Source organism: Chlorocebus sabaeus, chromosome X (assembly GCF_047675955.1).
Source record: "Chlorocebus sabaeus isolate Y175 chromosome X, mChlSab1.0.hap1, whole genome shotgun sequence".
NCBI lineage: Eukaryota > Metazoa > Chordata > Mammalia > Primates > Cercopithecidae > Chlorocebus > Chlorocebus sabaeus.
In genome coordinates this window covers 42,007,474-42,030,366 of record NC_132933.1, presented here as the reverse complement: position 1 = coordinate 42,030,366, position 22,893 = coordinate 42,007,474, and the positions used below count along the sequence as shown (strand labels likewise).

Sequence of the window (22,893 nt, the reverse complement as noted above, 5' to 3'; positions counted from 1 at the left end):
ATCTCTCCCACTCTCTTTTCCTGCTCATGCCCCACCATTGTGCCTTTCCTATTTCATTCTGCATGTGTGAAAGGAACAGGATGTAAGAAAGAGAAAACAGACTAGTTAGAAAGAATGAAAGAGAAAGTGGAGGAGAAACAGAAGGTGAAACATTAAAAGAAGCCTCAGGCAGCAGCATGGGCAGAGGAGAAAATCAAAAAAAGAGAGAGTGACAAAGAGATCAGGAATGGAGGAGAAAAGAGACATGGAAGATGATAAGATATTAAAAGAGGAGGAGGAAGTTGAAACATGGAGAAAGATATAGAGACACATAAAGATCGAAAATGGTAGCCAGAGTCAGGGTTTACCCCCATTTGGCTCCAGTCAAGAAAATGTTGAAAATCAGAGTTTCTTTTTAAACATCTTTATATTCTATTGTGTTGTTAAATTGTTTTATATTCCCTTGCTAATGAACTTTTTAATATACAATCATGAAGAAAGAAATGTGGAATATTAGCTTTCAAAGTGGATTCTTGTTCAGGCATTTCATACTAAAGTATTTTTTTTTAAGTCTTAAGACCTACATTGTTAAAAGAGATATTCTAAAATGTGCTTTAAAAACAAAGGCAAATATCCTGAGGTTGTGTGGAGACTGGGGGATAGGAAGAGAGAGGGGGAGGGAGAAGGAGTGGGGTGGGGAGAGAGAGAATAAACAGAAAATTGAAAATTGAAAACATTAAGCAGAAAGATGGCTTGAGAGTGTTCCTGTTAGTCCCATAGGTAAAGCTTAAACTGCTGTATCATGAATATTTCCTGAGGATATATTCCTTCTGCACCACTTATGGAAATATTTCCCTAAGTTCTGGAACATGCACATCAACTGTAGAGATGGAAGAGACATCAGTGTAGTGGTTGGTAAGTTTATTTAAGTGCAAGTGAGCTGAAAAATGGATACTTAAGCATTCACTGTCTGGCTTATATCCTCATTCATCTCTCACCCACTCATTGAGAAGCCCTCCTCCCTGTCGTTCTTTCATTTAGCCAGTAGCTATGGAGCACTACCTATGAGCCAAGCAAAGTGTTAGACATTGGGGTTTCAGAGAGGACTGTTACTTCCTGGGGGAGGCAGGCAAGAATTCAGTGAAATAAACGCTAAGACATAGCCTTGCATAGGGTATTACTGGAATCCAGATAACAGACTTTGAAATCTGGGGCCTGAAAGACAAACAAGAGAGAGCAACACCTGAGAAATCTTGAAAGATGAATCTGAAATAGGCAAATCAATAAAGACAGAGAGTAGATAAATGGTTTCCAGGGGTTGGAGGAAGGGCAGGAGATTGAAAGTCTGCTATTGGGTACAAGTTTTCTTTGGGGAAGGCAAAGATATTCTGACATTAGTGATGTTGGTTGTACAACTCCATGGCCAAACTAAAACCCACTGAGTTGCATATGTTAAATTAGTAAATTATATGTTATGTGTTATGTAAATTGTATCTCAATAAAGCCCTTAAAAAACGATGAATCAGAGATAGAATCATTCTACCATAACAACACATAGGCAGAGAGGATAGGAAGGGTGTTCTAGGCATTAGAATCGCCAACATCCTTTCATGTTAACAACTCTCAATAATCTAGGCATTGAAGGAACACACTTCAAAATGTTAAGAGTCATCTACAACAAACTCATAGTTAACATCATACTGAATGGGCAAAAGCTGGAAGCATTCCCCTTGAAAACCAGCACAAGACAAGGATGTCCTCTCTCACCATTCCCTTTGTTGTTGTTATTGCTGTTGTTTTTTGAGACGGAGTCTTGCTCTATCACCAGGCTGGAGTGCAGTGGCACGATCTTGGCTCACTGCAACCTCCACCTCCCAGGTTCAAGTGATTCTCCTGCCTCAGCCTCCCAAATAGCTAGGACTACAGGCAGGCGCCACCATGCCCAGCTAATTTTTGTATTTTTAGTAGAGATGGGGTTTCACCATGTTGGCCAGGGTGATCTCAATCTGTTGACCTCATGATCCTCCTGCCTCAGCCTCCCAAAGTGCTGCGATTACAGTCGTGAGCCACTTTGCCTGGTCCCTCTCTCACCACTCTTATTCAACATAGTATTGGAAATTCTGGCCAGAGCAATCAGTCAAGACAAATAAATAAAAGGCATCCAAATAGGAAGAGAGGAAGTCAAACCATCTCTATAGGTGACATGATTCTATATCTAGAAAACCCCATAGTAGCTGCCCCAAAACTCCATGATCTGATAAACAATGTCAGCAAAGCTTCAGGATACAAAATCAAGGCACAAACATCACTAGCCTTCCTAGACACCAACAACAGCCAAGCTGAGAGCCAAATCAGGAATGCAATCCCATTCATATTTGTTAGAGACAGAATAAAATACCTAGGAATACAGCTAACTAGGGAGGTGAAAGATCTCTACAATGAGAATTACAAAACACTTCTCAAAGAAATCAGAGAAGACATAAACAAATGGAAAAACATTCTATGCTCATGGATAGTAAGAATCAATATCATTAAAATGGCCATACTGCCCAAAACAATGTACAGATTCAATGTTATTCCTATCAAACTACCAATGACATTCTTCACAGAACTAGGAAAAACTATTTTAAAATTCATATGGAACCAAAAAAATAGCCCAAATAACCAAGGCAACTATAAGCAAAAAGAACAAAGCTGGAGGCATCACATTACCTGACTAAACTATACCACAGGGCTACAGTAACCAAAACAGCACAGTACTGGTACAAAAACAGACACACAGACCAATGGAATAGAACAGAGAGCCTGGAAATAAGGCCACACACCTACAACCATCTGATCATTGACAAATATAAGCAATAGGGAAAGGACTCCCTATTCAATAAATGGTGCTGGGATAACTGGCTAGCAATATGCAGAAGATTGAATCTGGGCCCTTTCCTTACACCATGTACAAAAATTAACTCAAGGTGGATCAAAGACTTAAATGAAAAACCCTGGAAGACAACCTAGGCAATACCATTCAGCACATAGGACTTGTCAAAGATTTAATAATAAAGACATCAAAAGCAATTTCAAAAAAAAAGCAAAAATTGACAAACAGGATCTAATTAAACTAAAGAGCTTCTGCACAGTGAAAGAAACTATCAACAGAGTGAACAGACAACCTACAGAATGGTAGAAAATACTTGCAAACTATGCATCTTACGAAGGTCTAATATCCATCATCTATAAGGAACTTAAGCAAATTTACAGGAAACAAACAAACAATCCCATTAAAAAGTGGGCAAAGGGCATGAACAGGCAGATACTTTTCAAAAGAAGACATTCATGTAGCCAACAAGCATATGAAAACATGCTCCACATCACTAATCATTAGAGAAACTCAAATCAAAACCACAATGAGATACCATCTCACACCAGTCAGAATGGCTATTAATAAAAAGTTGGCCGGGCATGGTGGCTCATGCCTGTAATCCCAGCACTTTGGGAGGCTGAGGCGGGCTGATCATGAGGTCAGGAGTTCGAGACCATCCTGGCCAATGTGGTGAAACCCTGTCTCTACTAAAAATACAAAAATTAGCTGAGTGTGGTGGCATGTGCCTGTAATCCCAGCTACTTGGGAGGCTGAGGCAGGAGAATTGCTTGAACCAGGGAGGTGGAGGTTGCAGTGAGCTGAGATCATGATACTATACTCCAGTCTGGGTGACAGAGTGAGACTTGGTCTCAAAAAAAAAAAAAAAAAAGTCAAAAAATAACATGCTGGCAAGGTTGTAGAGAAAAGGGAATGCTTATGCACTGATAGTGGGAATGTAAATTACTTCAACCATTTTGAAAAGCAGTGTGGTGATTCCTCAAAGAACTTAAAACAGAATTACCATTTGACCCAGCAATCTTATTATTGGGTATACACCCCAAGGAATATAAATCATTCTACCATAACAACACATGCATGTGTATAATCATTGCAGTACTATTCACAATAGCAAAGACATGGAATCAGCCTAAATTCCCATCAATGATAGACTGGATAATGAAAATGTGGTGCATATATACCACAGAAAACTATGCAGCCATGAAAAAGAACAAGATTATGTACTTTGCAGTACCATGGATGAAGCTGGAGGCCATTATCCTTAGCAAACTAACACAGGAACAGAAAACCAAATATCTAATTTCATACTTGTAAGTGGGAGCTAAATGATGAGAACACATGGACACAAAGAGGGGAACAACAGTCAATGAGGCCTAGTTGAGGGTAGAGGGTGGAAGGAGGGAGAGGATCAGAAAAGCTACCTATTAGGTACTATGCTTATTACCTGGTTAACAAAATAATCTCCACACCAAACTCCCATGACATGCAGTTTACCTATATAACACACCTGCACATGTATCCCTGAACCTAAAAAAAAAGTTAAAAAAAATTGCACCAGCAGGAACAAAGACACAAATGTGTGAAAGAATACATTATGATAATAGAAGTGCAAGTAACTCATAACGGCTGAAGCACAGAGTGCCAGCAGGGAGTTTCAGGAGATGAGGCTGGAGACAGAGGATAAGGGTCATTTTAAAGCTCCAGCTACTGTGGTTGGTTAAGACAGAGGGCAGAGTGGGAAGGGGTAGGGTAGAAGCAAAGAGGTTGGTTAGAAGACATTGCACTAATCCAGGTAAGGGGTGATGATGGTTCACTAAGGCCACGGGGGAGGGAGAGAATGAATACCATGGTAGATAGGGACCTAGAGGCCAGATAAGCATAGAGTATTGTGTTTACATACCATATAAACCACTCAAAGAACATGACCTGTGCCAAACAGCACCAAGAATGCGGGCACTAGACTTTGTCAAGGCACTAGGCTTTTTTGTGAATAACAAATGCACTTTGGAAAAGGCAAGAGGCTGTGGAGTCACAAAGCAGTGAATTACTCTTTGTCAGAAATGAAGGAGTTAATAGTTGAAAGAGTTAATGGACCACCTATAGTGCCTGAGGGCTTCCCCAGCAGGACCTGACCCATAGCACTCAAGGTAAGAAGCAATCTTGGAGACCTATATGAGCTGACACAATAGAACTCTTCCAAAAGAGCTGCGACCTCAGCCATAAAGTCTGACAGTAGTGGGCAACCCCATTAAGTTCTCCTCTGGCATTTTGTTTTACATGATTGCTATATACTTCACAGATTCTAGTGTCCCAGTATTTGTTAGCCAAGCTATAAAGGGATGGTTGCTATACCCTCAATATTAGAACTGTCTTTTTTACCTACACACTTATCTAGCTGAAAATGAGTCCACTGGTCTTGCCAAAGTGTGGAAAATTGTTAAGCACAAGCATGTGTCCATGTGAGTCAGTTTCTATTTATTGGTTACAGAACTGAATGCATAGGCTCTTCAGCAACTTCCAGGTCTTTTGTCAGTATCCTCTGAAACATTTTCACTCAGTAACTTTAGGGGCAGTACATAAGTACATATTCCATATATGCCTCTCTATATATTCTCTGCATATGTGTACATGTATATATGTTCCCAATTCTCCACCCATTCCTCTCCCTTTTAAAATTAAGAATTAATCTTAAGCTGTCTATAAATAAAGGACTTAATTTTGTCATCAACATTCAACAAGCATTTTGGAAATCAGCTTTTAATAATTTAACTACCATTCACTGCATTGTTGTAAAAATACAGACACTTTCTCAGACGTTCCCAGAGTTCCCTGATAGAATGAAATCCAAAAGTGGACATAGAGAAATTAAGTAATGTAGACTTGCACAGTTAAATGTAGATTCATTACAAGCTGAAGGAGGCCCTACATTTACAGACTAGATAAAATGTATTCAAAGGCACACTTTGTCTATGGATTCTGTGGGACAAAAATCTGGAAAGGTGCCATTTGACATGGATTCTAGAGCCAGTTCACATAAATGTCAAGTAAAAGAGGCAGCAGGAAATAATACAAATAGGGTCTGATGAACTTTGTGTGCTTGGATTGGTAAATCCATGTAGATCCACATTTCATTTTAAGAGTGGCTGGAAATGGCACCACTGTTTGATATTCCTCATTTTCCTTTATTCTTCTTTACTAACCATCCTTAGCTCTTGTCTTTGAGCTTCCATTTCTAAGTGGGAATTAGGAAATGCCTTGGTGGATCTTCTCCATCTTTAACTTGTCTCTCTTTCTCATTTCCCTTCTCAGAACCACAGCATTGTCTCACTGTTCTGACCTTTTATTTATACATGGTCCAAATTCTCTCATCTCTTTCAACTCTTGTATAGTCCATTTTTCCCCTTGGCAACAAGGGGCCTCAAAATCTTTTCTATCTCCTAGGCCACCTTTTCAATCTTATCAACAAAAATAGGATAAAAATTACTCTTTATTGAGTGTCTGTGATGGGTCAGGCACTCTTCTTTCTTTCTTTCTCTCTCTCTCTCTCTCTCTCTCTCTCTCTCTCTCTCTCTCATACACACACACACACACACACACACACACACACACACACATACATACACATGTTCCAGCTAGGGGTAGCAAATACAGGATCTGAATGTAAGTTTCTTTGATTCCAAAACCTATATGGTTTTTTTGTTTTTGCTAACATAGGCTCTTAAAAAACAAAACAAAACAAAACAAAACAAACAAACAAACAAACAAAAAATCTAATTGCTTCTGAAATTCCTTCCTATGAGGAGGGTGAAAGTTGTGGCCGAGAAAAGAGAAAGTAATGAAAAAAGACAGACACCAGAGCTGACACCCATCTTCAGGGCTTCTATCCTATTCGGTCTGGTTTAGATTTAGAAAGTGGTTAGCAAGAGCTTTCTTTCATTCACCGAACCAGTTGGGTATCATACACAGTGTCATGAAACAATAGCAGACAGAGCATTTAGCATGACACGTAACTACCCTCATGTTACAAAGTTCTCCGGGAAGATAGTAACTATGCCCTGTCTGTCAACCCTCTCAGTTGGTGCCCTTCAGCTACGCAGCACAATTGCCAAGCTTGGTCCTGCAGTCTTGGTTCATTGGCTCCTCTGAATTATTATGCCTGTTCTTGTCTTTGTACTCATCTTTAGCTCCTTGGCTCTGTCTGCCTTTCCTGTCAGAATGGAACAGCACAAGGCCAAACAGGATAGTTGGTAAGGAAACTAGGCTGACTTATCTAGATTTACGGAGATTTAAATATATAGGGAAAAATGGGTTCCTGGGGGATGAGTAATAAGGCCTGTATGTGTGGATCGAGTAGGGAGAGGTTAGTTCCCAAAGAAAAATGAGAAAGTCTAGTTTTTGGTGTGAGTTTTTGGCCAAGGACAAAGTGGGGTCACCAGCCAGGCAGAGTTGATGCTAAACTCCCAAACTGCGGATTCCCTTGTCTGGAGGCTGGACCGATTCCTGGAAACTTGGAGGCAACTGAGTACAAGTTGGGCATAAGAGGCCCCAGGTGTAGCAATTATAGAGTTGCCTGGACAGCAAGTTACATGAGTCATTATACTTCCTGGGCTCAAGTTTACATGACCAGAATGGTACAGAAAATAAAGGGACAGCTTGGCATCTACGTTTCTCCCAACCTTTGACCACAGACCAAACCAAGTTAATGCCCATTCACTTAGCCCTGGCTTTTCCTTCCATCCTAAGCCCAACATTTGAGCCCAACTCAAAATCAAGCCTCATGGTTTTTATTTGATGTCATTTTGAAATATTGCTCATTTAAAACAACCCCAGTTTATCAAAAGAGCTATGATAATAATTTCAGAGCCCCTTTTATAATTTCAACTGTTTTTCTGCAGTTATTTTCAGAGCATTTTACCATACATGAACTCAAATTATTCTCCTGATAGCTCTAAGAGATGGTGGCCAGGTATTACTAGTCTCCTTTTAATTAAAAAGGATATGGGGGTTCAGAGAGGGTATGACTTGCGTAAATGGTATACACTCTGCCCCTCCTCAATGGATGGTGGCTTCTGGACTTGCTCACAGATTCTATTTCAAAATTTCCTTAAAGTTAGCACATCACATACCTCCCACTGTGAACTTCTGGTAATTCATTTTCTGTCTTGTGTTCTGTAACTCCCTAATGCCTTGCAGAGGGATATCTCAACACACAATTCTGCCACTTCCTCATTTTTCTCATACTGAGATGCTCTAAGCTTTTATTCATTCCAGTCCAAAGATACCTTGTTCTCTCCTTACAAATACAGGGAGTTTTTCCTGGAAGGCCATCCAAGTGGATCCAAGGTGGTTTCAACTTACTTCAGAAGAAGGCCAAGAGACAGACCCTGTGGTTTCCACACATACATTCCAAAGAGCCCTTGGGCAGGGTGTGTGGACTGCTTTGGCTAATTGTTTCTGCTCAATGGAAAAGCCTTTGTCCCTCTCCCTAGACCCATCCATTAGGGAAGCAAGAACTGAGAGCCTGGGAATAGTTCTTCAATGATTTGATCATAGGGTTTGCTCTCAAGCCAAATTCAATTGTAGGTTGTGAGACACTGTAACTTCAGAAGATGGAATTTGAATTTTAAATCTATTTCCTACGGAATCTTGAACAGCATGAAGTTATGAATCCTTTAAATAAGGGGGAGAAGTAAGAGTCTTCCTTGTTACAAAACAAATGTATATACCCAATCCTGCAATATTTTGACACAGATGAGTTTCCCTCAAGAAGAGGACATCTGTAGGGGGGCTGATGGAAGTGCCAGAATTGTTTTCTCAGGGTTGACAATGCTGTCAACATTTATTTCCTACTGAGAAACAGAACATGTTTCTGGTGGAGCTAGCCTGTTGTCAATGCTGACTGCTGGTTTTCCTGGTGCAGGGACTAGGACAAACTGCATTGTTCTTAATTTGTGAAAAGAACACAGACTTTGGAATCAGTCAAAGTTTTAAATCCTGGCTTAGCCATTTCCTAGATTTGTGATCCTGGGGCTAACTTAACCTCTCTGAGTCTCAGTTTCCCCATCTGTAATATTTGAATAATAATATCTCAATTGTTGCTGTTTTGATGACTACATGGCAGACTATACACAAAGTGCTTAGCCAAGTATCTGCCACATAGAAAAGGGTTCAATAAATTGTACTTTCTATCAGTATTACTACCACCACTACTAGCATTGAGTAAGTATTCAATTCATAGGCACTGAGTTAGGAAATCCTATTCCACAAGAGATGAGATATCAGTCTATGTAGGCTGAGGGCTAATTCTTTGGCTAGTTGGTCAAGTATCAGATAACTGAAGCTTTCCTTAGGTGAAGCCTACTATTTCTGTTTTATGTTTGTTTGTTTGTTTTGCTTCTTTTTTTTTCTTTTTGCATTTTACTGCTGTGCTCCCCAAAGCAAAATGATTGGCCCTATCCTGTTCTCTCTTTTTACCCTCTCAGCATTATTACGGCAGGGGAAGGTGTGTTGGTCAATGGACAGTGTGGAGCCACTAAAAATTTTGGAGCAGGGAGGTAGCACAATGAAAATGGTGTTTTAGGATGAGAAATGTGGTGGCACCACATGGATAAGTGGACAGAGATTTGAAGCAGAAATATTGCTAAGAAGTCTGTGAAATAATCAAGACATCAGGTCATAAGAGAAAGGAAGGGACTGCTGCGCGAGTCACATGGAGATGGTTCACACGTCCAACAATGATAACAATAGCACACAGTGGGTATGCAGGATTAATGAGTGGGAAGTCAAAAATAGCACCAGGGTGTTGAACCTGGGAAGGATGATAATTGTATTGTCAGACAAAGAGATGGGAGGTGGAAATGCTTTTGATTTTTAGATAGCTTGTATTGGTCACATATAAGCCATATACACAGGATTGTTTAGTAGGCATTATGGGTCTGACATCCAGAAGGAAGATTGGGGCTGGAGAGGTAGATTTAAGAGCCTCCTCCCTGTACCCTGATAAGCCATATTCATCACCACCTCTGCCCCTTTGTTCATTTTTCCCCGCCAGCCAGGAGTATCCATCTCCTTATCAATTTATATATAACCCTCCTTCAAGTTCCAGTTCTCCCAGGAATTTCTCCCTTAGCACTCTAGTCCCTAATGAGCTCTCTCCCATGAACTCCAATAGTTCCAATAATACTTACTACCAGTATCTATTATGCATTTTGCATTTAAATAAGTTATTACCATTAACATGGCATTAATGGTTCAGTGGTTAAAATTGTGGACTGTGCAGTCAGATTGCTTGGGTTTAAATCCAGTTCTATCATCTTACTAGCTGTGTGATCTTGGGCAGGTCACTAAACTTTTGTATGCCTCAGTTTCTTCATCTGCAAAATGGGGATAATAGTAATTGCCTCACAAGGTTGTTGTAAAGATTAAATTAGTTAATACATGTAAAGCGATTAGAACAGTTGCCTGACACATAATAGGAGCTATATAAGTATTTGTAAATATATTTTTAAAATTTACATGTATACTGGTTACCCAAATAAATAATAAATTTCTTAGTCGCAGGGAATTCATCTTAACATCCTTTTTCTTCATAGCACCTAGCACTACTAAATACTTTACAGGAGTAATTTGCTCATTCAGTTGTGTGTAAACACAAGTCCCAAGCCAAGGCTGGCTGATAGGACTCCTATTGTAGGGAGATATCACCATATACCATGCACTATGGGGTGCTCACTGGCACCCAACATACTGCTTGCTCCAATCATTTTCTAAGCAGGTTTTAGAAAAAATCAGATTGGGGGAGGAACCAGGGAAGTTTTTCTCTTCCCACAGCTCTGTCAAGGACACCACTTCCCTTTGAAGTTGCCAGTAGGGGAGCTAGGGGAGCTGAAGGAATGTCTCAGCTGTCTTGTTTCAGTGCTCTGTAGCACTGAAAGGCACCTAATTACTTGTGGGACTTTGCTCAAAGCAGCACAAAGAAAATGATGCAGATACCAACCCACCCCTTGCCTTTCCACCTCCCTAGCCTGGAGATGGGAGAAGGGTAAAGGAAGCCAAGAAGCAGGGACCATCTAACATAGACCTTTGCATTCACCAGACAGGACATCCCATATACTACTGTATGTCAGTGGGACACTGCAAATAATGCTTGCTGGGAAGTCGGCATTCTGGCTCTTGCTAAGTAGTGTGCTAAGTAGTGTGTGATATTGCTAAGTAGGGTGCTAAGTAGTGTGTGATAAGTGCTAATCACACTTGTGCTAAGTAGTGTGCTAAGTAGTGTGTGATATTGGGAAGATCCCAAGATCCTAAACTTTGTATCTTAGTTCCCTAATCTAAAAAAAAAAAGAAAGAAAGAAAAGAAAAGAAAAAAAAGAGATAATTATCCATTTCCAACTTAATTCATACTACAATTATGAGGAACAACTGAGGTAATAGATTTGGAAATATTTTGCAAAGTGCATAGCATCTAATTCATGTAAAAAGACCATTATCATGAATCTCTCTTAGCTAGAGAAGAAAGGTATTCTTGTGCTGTTTAAAACAGTAGCCAATAGTCACATGACTGTTGAACATTTGAAGTGTGGCTAGTCAGAACTGAGATATGTTGTAAGTGTAAAATACAACTCAATTTCAAAGAATGTATAATTTCTTACATTAATTATATGTTAATAATATATTGAATGTATCATTAAATGAAACGTAAAAATTAATTTTGCCCATTTTTTAACTTTTTGAGACGTGGCTACTAGAAAATGTAAAATCATATACATGATTTACATTTATGACTCACATTCTATTTCTGTTGAGCAGAGCTGGTCTAGACAGTCACTTTCAGGAAGGTCAGAATGGCCAAGTCCCTCTATCTTAGGCAGCCCAAAGCAGCCTACTAGGTTCAGAAAAGAAGGATCCTGGGATACAGGTCTCTCATGAACCCTGCTGTTTTGTGTCCCTTGACCTCCCCTTCTAAAGGCTGTATATTTTGTTAGAGAAGGCTTTCTTTCTTATGAGTTTGGGAACGGGAAAGACTGGACTTTCAGAAATAGGTGCACATGAGTTGGGGGAAGGGGAATGGAGAACATTGGATTGCTACAACAATGACTTACTGTTGAAGAATAGCAAACTAATTATCACATTACAATTCTCTCAGCCTACCAGGGTGGGTAATTAGCTTCCTTCGGGGCTCCTTAAAAAAAAGAAAGAAAGAGAAAGATTCCTTCCCAGCAACTAGCTATTTTGTCCTTTTAATTCAATTCAATTCAACTGGGGACAGAGTTACATAAAGGAAAAATTAACACATTAATGGCTGAAATGGAAACAGAGAGAGACATGTCTTTCTTTAGTTCTGAAGCCAGGCTTACCTTTGCTCATCAAAATGGCAAGTCCCGGGTTAATCAAAGTGTGGAACTGCATAAGCTTTTTTCAAATATCCCATAGGAGCCTCCTGGGCTCAGATTTTATCTTTTTACCACAGTTCCATGGCCTGATTTAAAGACAGACATAGCTAATATGATTTGGATTCTAAGAGTCCATCAGTTCTGCCCAGTGAAAATGAGCTCCTTACAGAAATATTATATGGACAACCAAATCCTTACTTAACTTGAGTTTAGGGCTTAGCAACAGACATTCCATTTGGGGCAAACTCAATATTGGCAGAAATGAGGATTGAACTTGAAGGGAATAAAGTAGAAGGATTTGATTTATTCATGGGGCAGAACAGGAAAGGGACAACTTAAAGTCTAAAGACTAAGGAATAAAGAATCAAATTATAGTACAAATTACAGACGAAATAGCATCAATTTACTAAACCTCAAGTCAGAATGAACCTAGCTATTAATCGGACCATTAATTGGACCACATAGATATAGATATAGATATCTAGCAAACTTGTTCAAACCAGAATCAAACCTATATATTTTCCAATGAAGTAGAACATCAAAACATTCCTTAAACTGAACCTGAACCCAGCCAATGTTTCATTTGGTTAGAATTCCTGCTGAAGAGGAAACTTTTGGTCTTTCTTTTGTCTTCAAAGGAAGACAATCTTCCATTGGTCTATCTTACATAACCTTTTGTTACTCGGGTTGAATGAAGGTTTATAAATCCATTCACAAGTTCTACATCCAAGACTGACTAACACAGGATGGAAACAGGGTGGTACTACTATGTCCTAGAAATGAACAAAGCCTGTTTGCCCCACCTAACACTATTATCATTTGGTTAAGTGTATTTTAACCTGTATATGTCCCTGGCTAACAGCTAAAAAAATCTTGACATTTTATGAAACAATTGTTCCTTTTTAAATCTCAAATGTCAGTAAGGAGAAATTTATGCCAACTGAAAAGTATGCATTACCTATAGCTTATCATTCTGGTTATCTGCTTTTGTTTCTGTGGGAGCTATTTTACAACTCTGTAAATTGTAAATAACTGATAACAATCGAAAATTATCCTTATCTATAGAGATTCAAATTCTGAATTATCTAACGATGATATCACATCTCAGAGAAGGCAAAAATCTTGCTCAAACCACAGAGCCAGGAAGTGGCGTAGCTGGGACTTCTTAGAGAGTCATCTTCTTCTCCTCCTTCATATCTTACCCATCTCCACTTCCCAGGTTGGAATGGTCCTGAGTGAGGTAGAAGTGGAGAGGGAAAATGGGTATAGCAAATCCAAACCTTAGCTAAGGTACTGTTTTGCCTGAGATCAACTTTGCCCTTACGGAACGTTCACTGAATGGATGCCTTGGACTAGGCTCTGAACAAACTCCCATGAAATGGGCTTGGTTATGTTACAACCCTTCAGGGTTGGAATCATGAGGAGGCTCTAGACACATTATCTGAGATGAGCACAAACATTCTGGCAATTGCCATAAAGATTGTCTAGACTAGGGTTTGACTTCATTTATGTTCATGAACATCAGAATATAAATGAATATTCCAGTTCTTTAAACTGAGAACACAATATTAGATTGGTGGTAGGAAACAGAGGTTATTTGTAATTCTGATATCTGTCAAGCAAATTCCCCTCATACACCCAAATTAGTTACTCTGTTTATCATGTGGGTTGGAATAAATCCTCGTTTCTTATTTTTTTCTTCCTTTCTTTTTTTTTTTTTTTTTTTAGTAAAGGAGTTATGAAAAAGCAAGAACAGATCTTGCCTGCCAAAGCCTGGGTTGGGGTCTATTATGTAATAACTCCCTTCAATTTGACAAATATTCATTGAATTCTAATGTATTCCTGTTATATCTCTGCTACCTTAGAGTCAGTGAGGTGCATATTTTGTAGAAGGGAAATTCTGTAGGTGGCATTCTGGAGATCAGTGATTTGACATATATTTAAACTGTGTAGTTATAGGTAGTTGTGTTCACCTGTGCTGGGTAACCAATTGGATGCAGTCTGCAAAGAGAATCTATTTACTTCAAGCTGACACCACCTGAGAATTTCTAACTGATGGGTTATATGGTGGTTTAAAAACAGATCTATAAATTCTTCAACACTCTTTCCTTTAATAAACAGAGTCTGGTTCCTCTCTCTTTGAATATAGGTTGGACTTAGTGACTGCTTCCAATGAATATGATAAAGGAGAAGTGACAGTGCTGGCTATGGAGACTAGATCACAAGACAAATACATCTTGTCTTTATTCATTCTCTTGGATCACAAACTAAGGTGGGAGATCTTGCCAACAACCATATTGTAAGTGGATTCTACAGCCCCAGTTGAGCCTTCAGATGACTGCAGCCCCTACCATTATTTTAATGATATCCACATGAGAGACTCTGAGCCAGAACCACCTAGATAAAACACTCTAGAATTTCTTGCCCACCAGAACTGTGAGATAAAAAAATGGCTTTTTTAAGCCACTAAGTTTTGGGGTAATGAATTTGTTTCACAGCAAGATACAAGTAATACAGGTTAGAAATCCCAGAAATAGCTACTGCTGTTTCTAAGAAATGATTAGTTAAGCAATTATTGCCAGACTTTATTAATCTTGATCAAGTGTTTTAAAGTGTATTTTTTGCAAGTCTCTGCTTAAAAACTGTCCAACTTTATTGTCAGCCCAAGTGTTAAAACCTAGGTCTTTGTAGTTTTAACAATATGAATTTGCTTAGGTATAGATTTATGTGCTCTTCTGTACATTTGAACAAGATAGCATCAAGGCACATGTATTTTTTATTTCTCCAGCAAACATTATCTAAATGCTTGATTGGTCTCTAGCACCATGTTGGGTAAAATAGGTACTGTTGTGCATCTATTCACAAATATTACTGGAGCATCTACTAGGGGCCAGGCACTGTGCTCTGCACTGATGATGTGAAAATGAACCTACCACATTACCTTTGAGGGGCTCAGCATTTAATTGGGGAAGTAGACAGGTAAACACATACTTTACAACACAGTGTGGTGAATATTACCCCAAAGATATGAATGGCATGCTATGGTATTGCAGACACTGGAACAATTATCTCTATGTGAGGTCTTGAAGGATGAATAGGAGCTTTCAAGCAAAAAAGGCTGATGGGTTAGAGGAATGGCATTCCAGGTATGGGGGAATAGGGAGTGCAAAGACATGGAAGTACTAAAAGCCTGGGCTGCCTTTTCATACTTCAATTTCCTCAACCCAAGAATAAAAAAATGACTGGTGATATGCATGCTCCTGGCAGCGTGAGGCAGGCAGTACAGGCTATTCATCTTGGCACAAGCATTTCAAAGCCATCAGGCTGCTCATGATGCCCCAAACTGAAGGGGCTTTTTGTTTTCCCAAGGCTCTCAGACTGCAAGAATTCTTATGATAAACTCTGAGCCTTGGGATGACAAATGTATGTCTTTTGGAACATATAATTTCCTTAGTGTGAAGAACCTCAAATCGTGCATAAACTTAAGCTTCTGAACTTGGACTTCTGAGGCCTTTTATTGTTTATATTTGTATAAAAGAATGGAAGACATTGCCTCTTAGGTCAATGTCACTCAAACTGTGGGTCCAAGACAAGATAGGGTTCACATCAGAATGCAAATCAACATACTGCTGTCTTCATCAATAAAATCAGGCTCTGAAAAAAAGTCAGCTGAGCTAAATGGTTTGCTTAATGGCATAGTTTATTTACATTTGGCACAAGCTCCTAATCTTGCCACAGACTGACTGGTAACAAATAGTTCATGGGTTGGCAGTGATCAATAGAGCACATGTTTTAGATAACTCACTATCCACTATATAAAATCTTCTATGGCAAATCTCTCTGTTTTCTGGTCTATGCTTTAATTTCCTATTGTGAGGTTTATACAATTTATGTTGTCTCCCTATATATATGGCATATATATATAGTGTACTTGTTTCCCTTTTTGTTTTGGCTTCTAATTACTTCAGAGTCAAATTTGAAGCTCAAGTGAGTCAACCATGTTGACACTTTGGGGTATTGTTTTTTATATTCTTTTTCTTGATTCTGATTTTTAGTTTCAGGTTTATGGTTAACTTGATTATTCAATTGAATATGTTTTTGCCACATGATGTTGAAGATGATGAAAATGATGACAACCATGACAGTAAGCATTACAGCAAGCATAGACAATGGGCCAGGTTTCTGGTTTGCATCCATTTGAGTGGAGTAATGGTTGTAGCTGTGCCTCCATGACTCCAAACAAGTTTGACTGTTTTAGTCCCTGAATTGACAGAATAGGGTTTCATGGAGACACAGTAGTGCTCATGAGGAACTGATTCCTCTGCATGCAGACAGTATTGTCCTCCATAAATGAAATCAGCGTGCACAGTTAGGAAAAGAGCACTCACCGTCTTGGTCGTTACCTGAGTCAGCTGGAGACTTGCTTCGGCGCATAGGACCAGGGCTCTTGGCTGAACTCTTCTGAGGTGTTGGGGATGCCTTTGGGCCAGCTGTGGCTGATGGGTTTCCCTTCATGACTCGGCATTCTGGGGCCAAAGGACACAAACGGCTTAGTAGAGGGTAAAACAGGCTCAGCATGTTATCAGCCTCTGGAAACCGGAATAACCCCCACAGGCCAAAGGACCTAAATGGGTCAGGACTACAATGTGGTCCTTATTATTAGTAGGAGCCATGGTTCTGGGGAGGGAGGCATTAAGGAAACCTTCAAAAGCCACCTGGGCTAAACTAGGTGTTTAAGCCCCTGAATTATGAAAACAAGGGCAAGAGTCCAAAAACAGGTCAAGTAGGCAATTAAATAGTCAACTCAATCATTTATGGACAAGCTAGCTATGTCTCAGAATAGCACCTATTGATATAATGTTTAATTAATTTCCCTGAACTAGAGATTAACAGCTCAGAGGTTATAGCTACACAGATGAAACATCCATTGAGTAATCTGAAGGAGAGGTAGAGAGCTACCACTTACTGTCTATTACATGCCACATGTTGTAATAGTCACATGATGGATATCATGTCACTTTATATAAATAAGCACTATGACCACCACCATCTTGAATTTATCGAGTTCTTTTCGATTTCCCATGTATATTATTACAATCCCTTATGGGGGGTTAATGAATAAATGGGCCAGCAGTGACTCTGTCACTCAAAACTTAAGAAAGATTGCTGGTGTATGGGAGAGTCTGCCAAACGTTTTGTATTTGCCCTAGCCTCAGTCTGACACCTTTAGAACACCCTTTCTATGCAGCACTCAGCATCCCCTTCTATGGTCATTTTGGGCACTAATAGTGCTAATTTATTAGAAGGATTATTATACTCATTTTGCTGATGAGAGTACAAAAAACTTAACCCCCTTGCCTAGGGCCACAAAACAAGAAATTAGTAAAGCAAGGAATAAAAGTCAAGTCTCCTGAGTTTAAGTTTGGTGCTCTTTCTGCTACAGTTTTTCCAACCTTGTGCTGTGATGCAAAAAAGGGGAATCAAACAGCAGAGTAGAGGATATAGTCTTTCCTTTAAACACTTTCTTGTTGCCTCTTACTTAAAGGTGCATTGAAATATAAATTAAACAGAAAGATTAGAGGAGCTTTTGTGGTAAATTGAATATTTTAGGAAACTGAGTTAAGCAGAAAGCCCCTTTTTGTTTGTTTCACTTCTTGTTTTGTTTGGTGTCCTTTAGTGATCACTGTCCAGAGCTGAAGATACAGAAGGTATAGGAAATTGGATATAACCTGGGGTTTGTTTAGCTTTTCTATAGTCATTGCCTCTTCCTAAAGGGAACACAGCAGAAGTGCCACCTCTTATGGGGTTCTTGTCACTTGAGTTGTTTATAAAGTCTATGTTAGCAAAATTCCCTTTGATTTTTTTTCACACTTTGCTTCTCCTAAATGGGAAATATGCTCTGAATGTGTCTTTCCATCAGCATCACATTCTACCCTTATTGCTGCGTGAGCTAATTAACCTTTAATGTATACCTGGAGCTTGGTCTCAAACCAAGGGAGATGGGAAGACAATTAGCTCCTTCTTATTATTAACAATCCTGAATCACAAGGCAGACGAATGGGGCAGCAAGTCTGGTAGTATGAAAAGGGTTTGACACTAAGAATACTGTGGAAAAATCTCTCTAAATTGGAACCATAATCATGAGCTAAGTAGCTGGAGGATGTTGAATGGGGAAAAAAAAGGATATGTATAATATCCAAGTTCTGACTGAAAATATTCCTTCCTGTGGTCTGATTGTGCCTGTTATCCCATGTGACACGATATATGATTCAAGAAATATGGTCACTATAGGGGCAGACAGTGAGTTTTATTGAGTTTGGAGCCTGGGACTCTGGGACGTCCAGTCTTTCAGTCTTACATGGGTCACGACCCATGTATCCAAATATACAGGAGAAAGACTAACATTATAAGCCCTTGAAGGATCAGGCATGGATGTTTTCCACCCCATATACACCCATGGAAATCCTAAGGGATAGAAGGGGAGAGAACAATGGAGGAATAAAACCCAGTGGTTATGCTTACCATTTTCATCCAGAGAAAAATCATCCTGAGCATAGCGAAATTTTTCAGGACCACAGGCAATAAACACATCATCATCACCAAAGAAATCATGGAGACAGGTTACCTATGGAGAAAGCAGAAACACTGATTGGTATATGACGGTCCTGACAATGAACCTCACACTACATTGACAAGGAGAAAAGCTTCCCATCTAGGCCATCATCTGCAGCTCCCAGGAGTTTTCTTTTTCTTAAAACACCTACCACACTCATAGTCTGAATCATGATCCCTAGAGAGTGATGATACACTGAGTACCATTGTCTATCCATGTTTCAAGTGTGGTAGTTTCAATTGAGTCATGAGTAAGACTGAGACCATGTCCAAATGGAATGCCCTTTTCTGAAGAAAAGTCAACCAGCAGATGGCCCTACAAATGTCATCTTTTCTCAGAGCCTCAAAGACAGGGAGCTCCTGGCCCAACTCTAGGGCAAGGGACTGGGCCAAAGCAGATGAGAAAAATCTTCTGCAGCCTGACTGTAGCTGACCCAGAAGTGGAAATGTGCCGCTTCATCTGAATGAGTTCTAAAAGGACATCATTTCTTAACTGCTTTGGACACGCAAAAATTGAACTTTTGCTAAAAGCTGGCCAAGAACCTGGTAGTGGCCCAGAATACCATTTCTTCCTGTGAAACCAGAAGAGGAAAACTTAAAGCTTCATCTGAGCAACTGGTTCCAATAGGCCTGAGTTTCTACTGGTAGAGCCATGTTCCCAGGACCCTCATGCTTGCTAGCATCCTAAGCATTACTGCTTCTCCACAACAGACAGTCTCCCCAACCCCTTTTCTGCATAGAGATGAGGGTCCCTGGGAAAGTATGGTGCTCCCTGCAGTCTCCCCACTTCTCGGTTTTCCTAATTACATCTGATAATTAGTCCAGCACATCAGGGAAATCCCTGGAGGAACCATAGAGTCAAAACATACTTATCCCACCTCTTAGTTTGAAAGTGTTCAAAACCTCTAATTGTTCTAAGTTTCCCATTCAAGCTGTCAGCAATGGCTTTCCAAAGGGATGGTGCTCACAAACTAACAACAGCTTGCTGGGTGCAGAGAGCAATATGTTACATTAGAAAAATATTTATATTAATAACAAATCCCCCACCCAAGGTTAACTCAATCCCTGTTTTCCCAGACAAAATGATTGCAAGCCTTACACAAAAGGAGATATACTTAAAGATTATCCCTATTGTGTCAGCCTCTCAATCATCCAAGAGATGCCCAGAGAAGAGAAGGCGACTCGAAGGACTGCGGGTCACTCTCATTAAGCCTCTTTCCAGTCCTGGGTCTTGACCTCATCAAATTGGCCAACACCTTTCTTCAACCCACTTGTCCTTCACCCATTCATTCCACGATCACAGAATGACAATCAGAGCTACAAACTAATTGAATGCTTACTCTTTGACAGGCACTCTGGTAAGTACTTCCAAATCTGTCATCTCATTTTACCCTTACAAGAAACCCTAGAAGTCAGTATTTATTGTCATTATTATTTTAGACTTGAGAAAACTGAGACCCAGAGACAGTAAGTAAGTTTTCCAGGTGGAAATCAATGAAGCCAAATAAACACAGATCTATCTAACTTCAAAGCCTTTCCTTTTAACCACTTGGCAATACAAAGCACTTACATATAGATCAGTCACTGGCGAGACAAAGATGAATAAGACTCAGGCCATGACTTCATGGAGCTCACAGTCTGATGAGGTGAGATACATTGAAATAGAGCATTTCAATTTAGTGTCATGAGTGCTAGGATGGGAGTATCTGTTGGTGCTGTGAAAGCTATTTATTGCCATGTCCAAATGACCCTAGTCACTAGTTAGCACTGTTAGTTCAGTAGGCATCCTGCATATTGTCCTAGTAGTGGATCCAGTGACAGAGGCTACATGGTTTTGATCCTAGCTGCAGACTTCCCACCAATATCTTGGACCTAGGCTTAATAAAATGCAGAGTTCTTAACTCTGATACACCAAATATCTCTGAACTATTTACCTGCCGCCACATCCTTGACCCTCAAGATCTCTGCCTTATCTTCTTCTTCTTTTTTTTTTTTTTTTTTTTTTTTTGAGACGGAGTCTCGCTCTGTCCCCCAGGTTGGAGTGCAGTGGCGCAGTCTCGGCTCACTGCCAGCTCTGCCTCCCAGGTTCACGCCATTCTCCTGACTCAGCCTCCCGAGTAGCTGGGACTACAGGCGTCCGCCACCACACCCGGCTAATTTTTTTGTATTTTTAGTAGAGACGAGGTTTCACTGTTAGCCAGGATGGTCTCAGTCTCCTGACCTCATGATCCACCTGCCTCAGCCTCCCAAAGTGCTGGGATTACAGGCGTGAGCCACCGTGCCCGGTCGACCTCTGCCATATCTTCTTATTCGAGGCTGCCTTTGACCCTGACTAGCTGTCTTTATTTTTGGTCATTAGTCAGGAACACCTCACCTGTGAGTGTCCCTCTGTTAGTGGTCTCAAGGATTTAGCACTTTGTTTCAAGACCTGCCTGTATTTTCATGAGGACTCACTTAGTTCTCCCTGTTGGATCACAGGGAATCACAGGGAATCTAACAGCCCAATTTATACTTTCCAATATATCTTCCTGTGGTTCCTTGTAGAGAGCTTATCACATAGTGAAAATTTACTTAGGGCTGTTTCTGCCTCAACTGCATTCAAAGAAGGTAAGATACAGGAACATTCAGCAGCTTTGTAAGGATATACAAAGACAGAAAAGTGGGAATAAGAAAGATGAAATCAATTGCGGCAGACAACGGAGAGTAGCATTTAGAGACTTTAAAAGGCAACACAAATAAACAAACTTAAGAACAAGAAAGTAGAAATAATGCGAATTCAGAAACTATTCTTCACATAACTATGCTAATTAGTTTGAAAACAAATGAAATGGATGATTTTTAAAGAAAAGTCTAGGCCAGGCGCAGTGGCTCACGCCTGTAATCCCAGCACTTTGGGAGGCCGAGGCAGGTGGATCACGAGGTCAGGAGTTCAAGATCATCCTGGCCAACATGGTGAAACCCCATCTCTACTAAAATACAAAAAATTAGTCAGGCGTGGTGGTGCAAGCCTGTAACCTCAGCTACTGGTGGAGGGGGGCGGGGGCGGGGGAGCTGAGGCAGGAGAATCACTGGAACCTGGGAGCAGAGATTGCAGTGAGCCGAGATCACGCTACTGCACTCCTGCCCGGTGACAGAGAGAGACTCCATCAAAAAAAAAATAAAGAAAGAAAGAAAAGAAAAAAAAGAAAAGTCTAAATAATCGGATTAGTTCAAAAAGAAATAGAAAATTGAAACTAGCTAATAGCTATAAAAAAGAATTTAGTAAATGCTTCAAACAGCAACCTTCCCTGCAAAGTTACCAGATCATTCATTTTGGAGGTATTTGTGGAAATTGCTTCCTAAGAAGAAAATCTAAAAGCTCCAAAGCAGCCATCTCAGACACAAGCCATGATATCCTATTATAGGACAATAATGCCTTACATATTGCTCCAGGGGTTGCTGTTATAATGATCCACCCTCCTCCAACCACAAGCCTCTCCACCCTCACCCAGGCTTTGGGAAAAGCCTTTGGATAACCCCTCCTTTGGGGAGCTTCTAAGAAAAGCAAAGTCCCCTATGCTTCTGACAGACTCAACAATGGTGTTGCTGGCTTCAAACACAATCATGCTACAATCCAGCTGTTCGGCATCAGATGTCTTTGTGTGATCCCATTTCACATTTTACTGGCTCCCAAATGCAGACAAATGTACTTTGTGCATGTAGATACCCAGCTTTCCTAAATGTCTTGGCTATTGAGATACAGCAGCCCCCCATCTTTGTTACAGTGTTGGGAAAATAGAATGCTCTCCATCTTAAATAAGAGGAACTCAAAGCACAGTGAGTCGAAGTGTCCCAAGGATACACAGCTGACTCATGACAGAATTGAGACTAGCATTCAGGTGTTCTGCTTTAATTCAGGACAAAATAACTCAGTTGCCTGAAAGAACATATCATCCTAAAGCACTGACTTCAAAGGCATATCTATAGCCTAGGCAGGAAAGTCTATATTTGTCCTAATCAATGCCTGCTATGCATTAGAACATCTTACTGGATTGA

General features: G+C 40.1%; 1 protein-coding gene across 6 annotated transcripts in view; it reads right to left on the bottom strand.

Moving 5' to 3' along the window:
- Positions 1-22,893, bottom strand: part of DCX (doublecortin) — a 119,468-nt gene that overhangs the window by 20,052 nt on the left and 76,523 nt on the right. For 3 of the 6 annotated variants that reach the window (XM_007992584.3, XM_007992588.3, XM_073013444.1), the window contains exons 4-5: positions 18,769-18,871; positions 16,635-16,772 (exon numbers count right to left, since the gene is read on the bottom strand). In XM_007992584.3, the coding sequence (XP_007990775.1) occupies positions 16,635-16,772; positions 18,769-18,871 (241 nt within the window). The remainder of the gene's footprint in view (positions 1-16,634; positions 16,773-18,768; positions 18,872-22,893) is intronic. The other 3 variants (XM_007992586.3, XM_007992589.3, XM_073013443.1) reach the window with 1 other exon arrangement.